Consider the following 11,946-nt stretch of genomic DNA (forward strand, 5'->3'; position numbering starts at 1 on the left):
CCTCGCCGGACGGCTTTATATTTTATTAGAAACAATGAAAAAACCCGAAAAACTGTTTTGGACTTAAGTTGTTTTAGCAAGGAATAGCATATTTCATTTATCATTTAACCAATATATGTAATCTCATTTATGAATTTTGTAACGGCTTATTACTATTCAAAGTTATTCTTAAAAAAATATTCACTATCCTGTGCAGTAAAAAGGTGTAAAATTGTTGAATTTTGTTTTTCTACCATTACAATTACAACAGTCAAATTTTGCACCATTGTATTTTAATTATTATTGCAATAAGGGTAGGGTATAGCAAAAGTGTTAAAGTGTAAAAATAATGTTTTTTTTAATAAAATTTTACACTTTTGCACTTTTACAAGACCATATTTGCATTGAATCGTGAATACCCCTATTTATTTACATGTCAAATGTAATTATTTTGCATGTTTCATTAGTGGTATTCACGATCCGGTGCAACAAAACTTGTAAAATTGCTAAATTCTATTTTTTTACTAATACAACTACAAAAGATAAATTTTGCACCGTTGTATTTTATTTTTGCAATAGGGTATTGCAAAAGTGTAAAAAAATTAACTTTTGCACTTTTTACAACTATACAAGACTATTTGCATCGAATCAAAATAAAAAAAATCCAAATCAATTTAAAGTCAAAAAAAAAAATCTGAAAATAATTTTTAACACAAGAAATAAATGAATTAAAAGTGAAAAACCGTCAACACTGCTCTTGGAATCAAGAAAACTGCACAAGACAATAAAAAGTAACAAGTAACAAATGAGTGATAACTCTACAATTTTTCGCTAAAACTGCGTACTGAAAAACGAAAAGCGAAACGAGATTTTACGTTGAAGATTTCTCTATCGAATTTTTGTATGGAAAATTTCGTTTCGCTTCAGCTGTGTACTAGGCTTTAAAATGGAACAAATAATTGAATTTTTAAAACAAAAAAAATGTTATGTTATGGTTATGTTTTGTTTTGTAAATTCAATTCGTTCAAAATCAAAACTAACGTTATTTGAATTTTTGAATGATGTGTCAACTGCCAATATCAGTAATGCCAAATAGCAAGTATTTTGTGCTTTCGTTGTTTCTTGTTGTGGCTGCAATGAGACTTGGCACGAAATTTAGAAATAGAGGCATGATGCATCTCTGCGCTGCATGCAGATTTTTCTCCCATAAGAGCCCGTGTTATTTTATTTTGTTGTACGTCTGTTTTCAGGATCACGAATCTTGATCTTGCTTTTCATCAGAATCACGAAATGTAGTTGTTGTAAAACGTGTTAATTAATAATCTATATGGATCATGTGGGATAATAAAAAACGGCTATTATCCCATTTGAGTACACGTAAAAACAAGGGGCGAATTACGGCATACGATTACCAAAATTTTGAAGATTTTACATCTTTTTACATTATGAGACTATCTCAGATAGTTATTTCACGTATTCCTATATACAAGATATAAATAGCTGAGTTTTCTCCTTAGTTCCAATCTTTTTTTGCCAGTTCTTTCTTCTATGTTTTCTGGGTCTTATTCAGAACAGTGAACAAAACAGGAGGTGTGCTCACAAATTAAAATGTGCTACAAAACAAATCCCGAAATATCATCATCCCTCGTGCCATACCTGCTTTGAACTTTACTATCTGTCAAATTTTCATGTCAAAAAGACAAGACTTTTTTTGTCCTAAATTCACTTTTATTTGCTTCTAGTGCGATTACCATTTAGCCCCGGGAAAAAATTACTAAATTAATAAAAATTATAAACAAAAAATAAATAAATAATAAACCCAACAAAAGAATACTAATTATTGAATAGTCGTGCAGTAAATCAAATAAAATTCCAATCCAAAATCCTTGAAATAACACTCGAAAAATTTAAAATCTTTCTTATGCCACCTTTAAAAAATTCTGCTGCGACATAGTTTTTTTTTTGTCGGTTTGTCCTAGTTACAGATTAATTGTCCCATTGTTCCAAGTGCATTCATCTCACAAAGGAAAAAAAAGGAAAAATTAATTTCATTCATAAACTTAAATGTATGGGTTGCCGTTTAACAAAAGATGAAACTAAAACTAATTGTACATCAAACACTTCTGAAACCACCACGCCAGCTCCTACAATGCCGTTGCAGTCAAAAAGTGAATACAAATCTCGCCTTGAGCGTAAAATGTGCCTGGTGAGTAATATAATTTAAACAATTTGATAATTTAGATAATTCATTAATAAACAAAAATTGTAATTATCTCTCATTTCTTTTGAAATAAATGTTTTGCTTTAAGGCAAAAGAAACCCCCGAAGCGGATTTCGATTTGTCCGATTGCAATTTGAAGGAAATTCCCGCAGGTGTGTTTATTTACTGTCGAGTTCTGCGCAAGGAAATATTAAATTTATGCAACAATCAATTGACAACAATAACAAACTGCAATAATAACAGCATTGGTCTGCTGAGCGATTTGCAACTGCTTCGTATACTCAATTTGAAATTTAATCGAATCAAACAACTGCCAGATGAAATTTACAAATTAGAAAACCTCAGGGTGAGTCATTGTTTTTCTATTGTTTTATTGTTTTCCTTGTAGGTACCTAGGACTTTTTTTTTTTTCTTAATTTATTTATTCCTAAATTACATGTTAATATATTTAGTTTATTTTAAGTTTACTCCTATTATTTTTTGTTGATTGAGAAAACTATCATTATATTGCGTCTAGATTCAGTCCCTAGATTATACTTTTTAAATCAAGATATAAAAAAAAAAAATAAATTCTAGGTATAAAAACTGAGTCACAATTTATACTAGTCCTACGAAAAAATAATAGACATACTGAAGTAGATACCCTGAGAGACTATCGAGATTGACCATAACCGGGTATTCACGATGAATCCAAATGGTAACATGTTAGTTAGTTCAGTTTGTCCCCAAGAGATAGAAAAAGAAAAACTCACTACTACATAGGTATATGAATAAAAACTACTACTTTTAGTCAAAAATAAACTTATGATGAGTTCTTGTTGTATTTACTGAGCACTATCTGATATCATCCATACTTTTAGAAAACAAATTTAAGCCTTGCTTAAAAAATAAAAAACAAATAAATTATGTGCCTTTAGTATTACTATGTTATATGGGGAACAACATTCATTTTTGCCCTGCGATAGAGGCTTTGGCGTGGTTAAAAAAGCTGTAAGAAAATACGATCGCGTACATCTGCCGGAAGAATACTATGAAACACTAACCCATTTAAACAAGAAAAATCTTTCTACTGTCACGAAAATGCCCTTTACAAATATAATCGACTTTAAAAACTGATCGCCCAGTTTTTTAAAGAAGACGACCAAGTCCAATAGAGGACAAATTTTTGTGTGTAAAATTATAATCAGTTCAAATATACCTACTAGTGAAACTCCTGGCTATGTCACAACTACCGACTTTATTGGGGGGATTCTCATCTAATATTTTTAAATTACTGAAATCAAAAACAAATCTGAAGTTGCCAACTGCAAGGCCATATCAGGAACCAGTTGCAATGAACGAAAACAAAATTGTAGACATTAAGAAAGTTTTGAAATATGTACATATCTGGAGAAGCCTTAGAGTTTTACTACCACATAACTTCATGGAAAACAACATCAAATGATAATGATATTATTTTTAAGCTCAGTATAATTTATTTATAGTCAATAAACTAATAAAACCAAATTTTAATTGTGTATTTTTTTATATTGAGTGGAAGAACAGTACAAGTCCAATGCTTTTCTTTCGTAATATTTCTTATATCTATAACATTTTTCATTTTTTTTTTTTTATGACTTATACGGTTCTTTCACTCGTCGATTCAATTTTAAATTGCGTTTTTCTCGGAATGAGTCGTGCTGTTTTTTCCTGCGCTGTTTTATATGGATAAAATTTATTTATTTTGAAATCCACTCAACTTTTTTTTTACCCTCGAGACTCGAAATTTCATGGTCTTCTCTTAAAAACATCGTCGTTATGAAGTGAATTGTTGAACTATCTGACTCTAAGTGGCTTGTTGGAAAAAAGATAATATTGCAATATTTTTTTTTACTGTTCTTTTATCGTTAATAGACTTTTTTAAGACAATTTAATTTATTAAAATTTAATCAGGATGACACCTATTTATCCAATAACACTGGTTAAATAGGGTTTTGTTGGCGAATCAAAAATATACTTTTCTGAAGGTTTTTGGTGTGCTGAACGCTTCAGTTCTTTGTCTTATTGTTATTATATATGTACAGCTGTGTTAAAAATAATAGTAGTGCCTGCAACAAATAACATTTGTTATATTTACGGTGCTTCTACGGTTAAAAATTTAATTTTTTTGATGTCAAAGTTTGTAACGGTCAATTATTAATAATTGTATCGTAGTTTTAAAAAGAAAAAGAATGTGCCAAATAATTTGTCATTGACCTTTGGTTGTTCTTTCTTATATTAGACCTGTACAAAATAATAGAGTGAAAGTTATTTTTGAAGAATTTAAAAACGGTTTATAACTTAGAATATTTATTTTCGGTTTAAAAGTAAGTAGTAAGTACTCATATAATTTTAACAATTAAAAAAATAAACGATTTGTTTCGGTTTTAATCAATTTAAAGTGGGAAGAGCAAAACACTGCAGTGTGGAAAAACGGGAACTCATACGAAAGCTGCGTGAAGAAGGGAAAACCTACTTGGAAATTCAAAGTTCATTAGGATGCTCCCCTACAATGGTAGCCAATGCAATAAATTCAACGAAAGACCCAAAAAAAGACCGTAGTAGACGACAGGCGTATTTTCCAGATGATATCGGAAGGATATTGAAACAGGTTTCGAAAGAAGGAAAATAGTTCTATAAGAACTTTTACCATTTTTCTTAACCATTTTTTTGTTTCCTTAATTTCTTTTTTAATTTAAGACATCTGTTCTTCGTTTCCAGAATTGATCTAGAACTTTCCTTTTTGACAGTGAAACAATGCAAAATGAACAAAACTAAAGTAAAAGCAATTTTTTCCAAAATGAAAAAAAACTTAAAAAAAAAATTTATCAAGAGAGTAAAAAGAAACTAACTAACGTAGACTACTAATTAGTCCGTTATGAATTCTAACTAAACCAGTTGGAGCTTTTTTCCTTTGGCGCTTTGATATAAAATTAGTTAATCTGTTAATTAATACGATTGAATCAGGTAATGGTTCAAAATTTGAAGCTTTAAGTACCTTTAAGTATAAGAGAACTTATTGAAAATTTGAATTGTGAGAAAAAAACGACAAGAGATCTTGAGAAAGCGAACACCAAAAACCTGTTTGAAATCGATTCAATAGTTTTTAAAAGTTTTTAAACTTTTTTAAAAGTTAAAATTCTGAAGCTCATAAAGAATGATTAGATGTCTACTTATATATGATTTTTCCTTTGGTCTACCTGGCTTATAAAACATTTAGAAGAAAAAGATTGCGAAATTACAGAATTTGGTTCGCTATAAAATATGTTTACAACATGTGATTTTATAAACCTTTTCATACAAACAATTCTTTATTGACTTAATAATAATTACATACATTTCAAAAGAAACATTTGTAGTAATGTTCTTATAACGTAAAATATCAAGTAAAACATAATTGAAGTGGGTTATTAGAGTATAATTAGATAATACTACATTAAATTGTTATTTTCTTATTTTTAGGAACTTTTAATATCAAACAATCAGCTTGTTAAACTACCGCAATCTATAAATAGTCTCAGATACCTTGAACATCTCGATGTATCGAACAATAATTTACAATCAATTAGTGAGCTCAGCTGTATGCCTAATTTGCAAATATTAAATATAAGCGGAAATATTAGCTTACGTCAGCTCCCAACTACACTGGCAACTTGTGATAAACTATGTGATTTGATATTGGACCAGCAAACTATAGAATGGCCTTCGTTGGATGTTATTTCAGGTGGGACAGAGAATATAATGCGTTTCTTAGCAACGGGCGAACATTCGACCGAAGTTCCAGATGGAAAATCGAACCGTGAAAAGAAGCCAGAAGATGTAAGCAAATATTTTAAGTTTTTAATTCTTTTTAGGAATTTAGCAGTCACATATTTGTTTGACTTCCTCTACGTACTCAAAAATGATTTCACTATTTTAAAGGGTTTCGTTGACCTTAATATCATTTTCATTGAACTCGAAATTTTTGAATTGATCTTTATTCTTAATTATATTTTTCAAGGCCTTAATATCTCAATTCAATAAATTTAATCATAATGAGACACATCGAACCAATCAATCTAAATATCAGCCTATCGATAAGAGCGGTTATGGAAATGAAAATGTAAGATTTAAATATTAAATGTTTAGCAAAGTAGTATAACTATTTACATATTTTCCCTCCACAGGCACTTTTGGAACAAATTCAACGACGCCAACAGCTACAAAAAGAAGAGGTAATTGCACTGAGCAAAACATTATCACGAGCATATGTGAATTAATATTTAACTTTTCTTGTAGATTTTAAAAGCGGTCCTTTTACAACAAAACGAAACTGAGAATTTAGTAAATAAACTACATCAACAAAAAGACAACGAACGCAATGAACTAATAAAAGACATATTAAATGGTACAATATACGATAAGTTAACATAAAGAAGCATGAAAAATATATATTTTTTCATTTAAATTTCAGCTGAAGAAAATGCAAATTTAGTAATAGATAATTTCCTAGCCGCAAAAAACAAAGCTGATAGCCAACTGGTTGAGAAAGAGCTCATCGAAGAGCAACGACTTCTTGAAAACGTAAAAACTTTATTGATTAATTAAAATCTTTTGACTTTATTAAATTCTAATTACTTACAGCTTCATCTTGAACATTCCGAACTTCGTAAACAAGAAATTCTTTCAACTATGATGGAAACCCTACGCGAAGAAGAGACTAAAATTCAATCTTATCAAAATGAACGCGATGTTACATCTTTGAATATCTTAGAGCAAGAGAACGCTACCTCTGCTCAATTGAATGCATTTTATCGTAATTATGAAAAGAATCGCTATGATATTGTAAATAGAATCTGTGAAGATGAAGAACTTCAAAAACAAGCAGTAGTTGCCCTGATGGCACAAAACGATGCTCGATCATGGGGTCTTGTTGAACAGCTGCGTATAGTTGAGGTTCAGTTGGCCAGTATGACTCAATTTGAAATTGAACGTAAGAAATATTTCAACTCTGAGCAAATTAATGAATTGGCCGATAAAAGAATGCGTCTTACATACATTCTAACTGATCTTCTTGACCAACAAGAATCACGACGTGCTAAACTTTGTGACACCCTTAAATCAATGGAAGCCCAAAAGTCCAATGAACAACAAGACTATTGGTTATTGCAGTATCAGAGATTATTAGATTCGCGTCCAATTGAGTTCACATCGAAAACGGCTAATATTGATCCGCTTTTGGGTTATAATTTCCTCGTGAATGGAGTTATTCATTGTTTGCCATTTTTGCAGAAATTACTGCTTAACTATGATGTATTCTTAGAAAAAATCTCCGATGAAGATCTAAGAGAAGCTGGAATTCGAGATGATCGAGAACGTCGATTGATTTTACAATCGATTGAAGAATATATTCGTGAGAGCTATGTTGCCGGATGTAGTGGTGATCGTGAAGCCTCCGCACCGCCTGCTGAGGAAGCAGAAGAAGCAGTTGGAGTTGATGATTTGCCATCGACTTCGAAAGCCAAGGTTCGTGAACATTCTACGGAATCTGATGCAATGGCAAATGCATCGGAATGTGTCATTTGCATGGAGGAATATGTATGTAAACAATTTTTTAATTGATTGTACATGTAATAAACAAACTATTTTTTATTTATAGGTACGTGTTATATTCCTTCCATGTGGCCATATGTGCTGTTGCCTTAATTGTCAGCTTAAAGTTGATATCTGTCCCATGTGTCGGGCTGAAATCGAGCGCAAAGTCAAAGTCGTTCAACCATAGTCATTCTTTATATTTATCTGATAAACAAATTAATGGGTTTCTTCCTCTATTCAACAAGTCTTAGCATTTCTTTATTATTTTACTTTTTACTATTATTCTATAAATGATAAAGCATTTTCCTTGCTGACACAATTTATCGTTAACATAAAAAACGCATAGGAACAAAAACGTAAATAATTCAATTTCTTATACATAACTTGGGTCAGATAAATAAAAATAGATTTTATTTTGGGAATATTATTTTTTACCATGGGCATATAAGAACAAAAATAAAAAAAAAATTTTTTTAATTAAAAAAACCAAGTAACGTTTGAAAAATGTCACGTTTGTACATAAATTAAACTTGTTTAGGCTGATTAGATTACAATGATACGATTTTCAATGTCATCCCACTCTATCTTTGTTAATATACGACAAAAATAATAAAATGTTTTTCATGAAAAAAGACGCATAAACGGGTTAAATAAGAGGGAAAATTAAAACCAGTGGTTGTCTTAAAATAATTGCATTTAAAATTGATAGTTTATGATGATAATCGAGCGTTAGATGTGTTCAAATTGATACAGGATAATGTTGAAGACCTTCATAAATTCCACATACACTTTTATCCATAGCAAAATTTATTTTTGTTTGTTTTCTTTTTCAAATGCCGTTTAGGTTATTTCTTACTTCTTCCAACAGCGGTTCTTACTTAATTCACAACTGTTCATAACCAGCTGTTGGTATTCAATTTGTTTAATAACATAATTATTATTTTTTTTTTTTTCAAACAAAATAGTTAAAAATGATTAACTCTTGGACATCTTTTGATGTACATTTTGCATGTATGCATTTATTCTACAATAATTCTAGATTTTGAGTGTTCTTATTTATTTGACCCAAGTTGTGAAATAACAAATAAAATAAACAAATTTTGTATCTTTAGGATATTTACATATACATAAAAACATAAATATATATCAAAATATATTAAACCGTTTAAATAATATTTAAAAAAGAAATAAACAAACCAACAAACAACGCAATAATTAAAATTTACAATTTATCTAGATGTAAGCACATTTCGTTTAATTAAAAAAAAAAAAACATTCAATGCAATGTGCTGCATAAATTTTTTTATGTATGTATATAATGTCAATAAAAAAAAATATTTATCAATTTTTAAAATTAAATATTTTTTTTGAAATCTTGTGATTTGAATGCCAAAAAAAAAAGAAAAATAAAAAAATGTACTGTTAATGCTTTTTCTCAAATTTTATTTATTTATATTTTTTTTCTTGTAACTGAAGGCTTTACCATATTTGTTGCTTTAAATATCTTGAGCTTTAAAAAATAATTATGCAATCAAACAATAGTTAATTTTTTTAAATATCTATATAATATAAAAGCTTTTGCTATGCAAACATATACTTACATACATTATATATCAAAACTAGATATAGCAAACATGAAAACATAGATTTGTTTTAACGTTGGATAATCCCTAAAATTGGATAGGTTGCGTACTTCACGTTCGAAGACTAAACTCAACGAAACTGAGCAATCCGCAATTATTATGGGTGCGCCATACATTTTGCTTGTTTTTGTATATTTTAAAACGACGGCGTACTAAAATTCCAACTATATTTTAGTTGAGCCTAAACAAGTCGTCCTTCTATATGGGATAAAATTCGTTCCTTATTGAAAATGAAAAAAAAAAAACACATTAAAAAACAAACTTTGTTTGCTGTTAAATTCAATTATTTTGTAAGAATGATTCATGAATAAATAAATAAAAAAAATACAATTTAATAATAAGTTAGGTGTCTTCTAGACACCTCTTCTAGAATCCGAAAAAAAATCAAGTTAAACAAGTTAATTGTTTTTATATAAAAAACGTCGACGGATGGCATCGTTTTCTTTTGGTGAGAGGATTTCCATAAGACGCTGTGTAAATAAAATTTCAGGCGACTACAGAAACGCGTTGGCTTGGGAGGTCCTTAAGATTTAATTGAAAATAAGGATGTTATTCAATTTCATCCAATGAAATTTCTTTTATATAAAAGCATTAAATAAAAACGTTAAAATTTAAATTTGTATTCATGTTTGTTTTGTCTCTTTTTTATTTTCGGTCCGTACATACAATTATTTTATACTAAAGCGTTTTGTCAATTTTAAAAGTTGTAAAATTATACTAAAAAAATCTTATGATATTTATCTTTTAAGAATATATAGAAATATTTATAAACTCTGTTCTATTTGATTTTTATTTATGAATAAATAAAAAAAAATCCTCTAAATACAAATCGGAATATTTCAGTAAGTCAAATTAATTGAATGTGGTGTGCAATGTAAAGTTGTAGTGCCTGACTACCAGCTTAAAAAGATGGTTTTAGGTCCCACGTAAGGCAGTACTCGTAAAATATTCGAAAAAATACGTATACGCCACAGTGTCTTATATTTTTGTAGCATCTCATATTGTATTATATTATTTACCTGTACTACATACCGCATGGATGTATATATGTTCAATACAATAAAATACACAAAACTTGATATGGGAACTAAAATAAAAGACAATATGGTATAGGTAAATTTTTTTTGTGGTTTACTTAATTCAAAATGTTCACGATTTGTAGCTATGTGACATCATAGCATCGTTCCTATTGAAGTATCAAATATCTGCCAAGCTAACATTTTATTTATAAAACAAAATTGATACATTTAAAAGGGTTTATGTATGTCTTTTAGTGATGATGCTTGCTAAAACGAATTTATATTGAAAGTTTAGAACTGTTACCTCCAAGTTTAGGTGCTGAATGTATAGCTATTTCAATTCAAGCGACAAGCCCGATTATTAGACTTCTTTTTATTTGTATTTGTTTCCTCTATGTTCCTTTATGTTTTATTAACTTCTAAAACCCCAGTCATATAAGGGTTCAACGTCGGAATGAATGCCAATGTCTTCGTTTTGGCATTTATAGAATTATTATTATTTTTTTCAGAGGCGTTAAATTTTTTGGAATCAGCATTAAAAAATAATACCTTAAAACCATGTTTTATATGTGCAGTGGATATTCTTTATTGCTAATTTTGAAAATCTCAACCTCGCGATTTGACCCTGAAAATCGCGACTTGCGGACATAGTTATTTCTAGACTTTTGAGGTAAGTTATAGAATGCCAAAACGAAGATATTGAGCAAAAAAAAACTTCTATTATCATTCCTTCCGAAGTTTACCCTTTTTCGCCTTAGTTGACTGTACTGTAGGTGTTTAAACTTGTGCACACCTTCATCAATAACATCGCAATAACATTTTGGTTAAAATGACAAATATCTCTTACTGTCCACTGTGTCTTCCCACTTTTTGGGTTTCTAGTTTACTTTTTTAATTATTCTATGTGCTTCAAAGCCGATTCAATATGGTCTTCCAGCAAGTAGTTTCCAATTTTATGCCTCAAGTTGTTGAAGATCACATTCAACCCTGTCGCTTCATTGCATTAACTATTGCAGTTTTAACGGTAAAGTTATTTTCGATTATGAACAAGAGCTAAAAAGGAACTTCAAATTAAAGAACTTCTTGTGGAAAAGCGACTGTTAACCAATGCTGACGATATTTTTAAAACTAAAAACATATTTCTTAAGTGATTTTTCTTTCTTTTTTTATTTATTAAAAATGAATTTCAATTACATAGTAATATTCAATAATACAACTCCGGCTGCGGAGACTCTTCGGACTATTTTATAAATAAATTACATTTAATATAAAATTTGATTTGTTTACACTACAGTATTTTTCAAGTTAAGGTTTTCTCAGATGTGGTAAATTGACAAATTCTAAAATTTATTTTTGATTATGGTTTGCAATACAGAACAATGTTCTAAAACATGCATTACATCAAATAATGTTTCAGGTAGTACATACTCGACTGTTTTTGCTTTATTTTTTTAGGTGTTATTGAGGTCCAAAGTTGTGTTCAATTCGCAGT

The 11,946-nt window shown here is 29.4% G+C and overlaps 1 protein-coding gene across 2 annotated transcripts; it reads left to right on the forward strand.

The window, feature by feature from the left end:
- Window positions 1–1,703: 1,703 nt before the first annotated feature.
- Window positions 1,704–8,271, forward strand: LOC129905123 (E3 ubiquitin-protein ligase LRSAM1-like). Of its 2 annotated transcripts, none has more exons than XM_055980513.1 (9): window positions 1,704–2,185; window positions 2,289–2,546; window positions 5,681–6,037; window positions 6,219–6,320; window positions 6,385–6,432; window positions 6,497–6,605; window positions 6,672–6,781; window positions 6,842–7,795; window positions 7,857–8,271. In XM_055980513.1, exons 1-9 carry the CDS (start codon window positions 2,048–2,050, stop codon window positions 7,977–7,979), a joined length of 2,199 nt encoding a protein of 732 aa, XP_055836488.1. In that variant the 5' UTR covers window positions 1,704–2,047; the 3' UTR covers window positions 7,980–8,271. The 2 variants fall into 2 exon arrangements, with proteins under 2 accessions (XP_055836488.1, XP_055836489.1); XM_055980514.1 differs by lacking the exons at window positions 1,704–2,185; window positions 2,289–2,546 and adding exons at window positions 4,530–4,545; window positions 4,621–4,733.
- Window positions 8,272–11,946: the final 3,675 nt, after the last annotated feature.

The sequence above is a fragment of the Episyrphus balteatus genome, chromosome 1 (assembly GCF_945859705.1).
Source record: "Episyrphus balteatus chromosome 1, idEpiBalt1.1, whole genome shotgun sequence".
Lineage (NCBI taxonomy): Eukaryota > Metazoa > Arthropoda > Insecta > Diptera > Syrphidae > Episyrphus > Episyrphus balteatus.

Coding starts and splice junctions, on each gene's coding strand:
- LOC129905123 (XM_055980513.1), top strand. CDS start 2,048: ATGGGTTGCCGTTTAACAAAAGATGAAACTAAAACTAATTGTACATCA. Junction 2,547..5,680: donor ACAAATTAGAAAACCTCAGG/GTGAGTCATTGT, acceptor TCTTATTTTTAG/GAACTTTTAATATCAAACAA. Junction 7,796..7,856: donor TCATTTGCATGGAGGAATAT/GTATGTAAACAA, acceptor TTTTATTTATAG/GTACGTGTTATATTCCTTCC.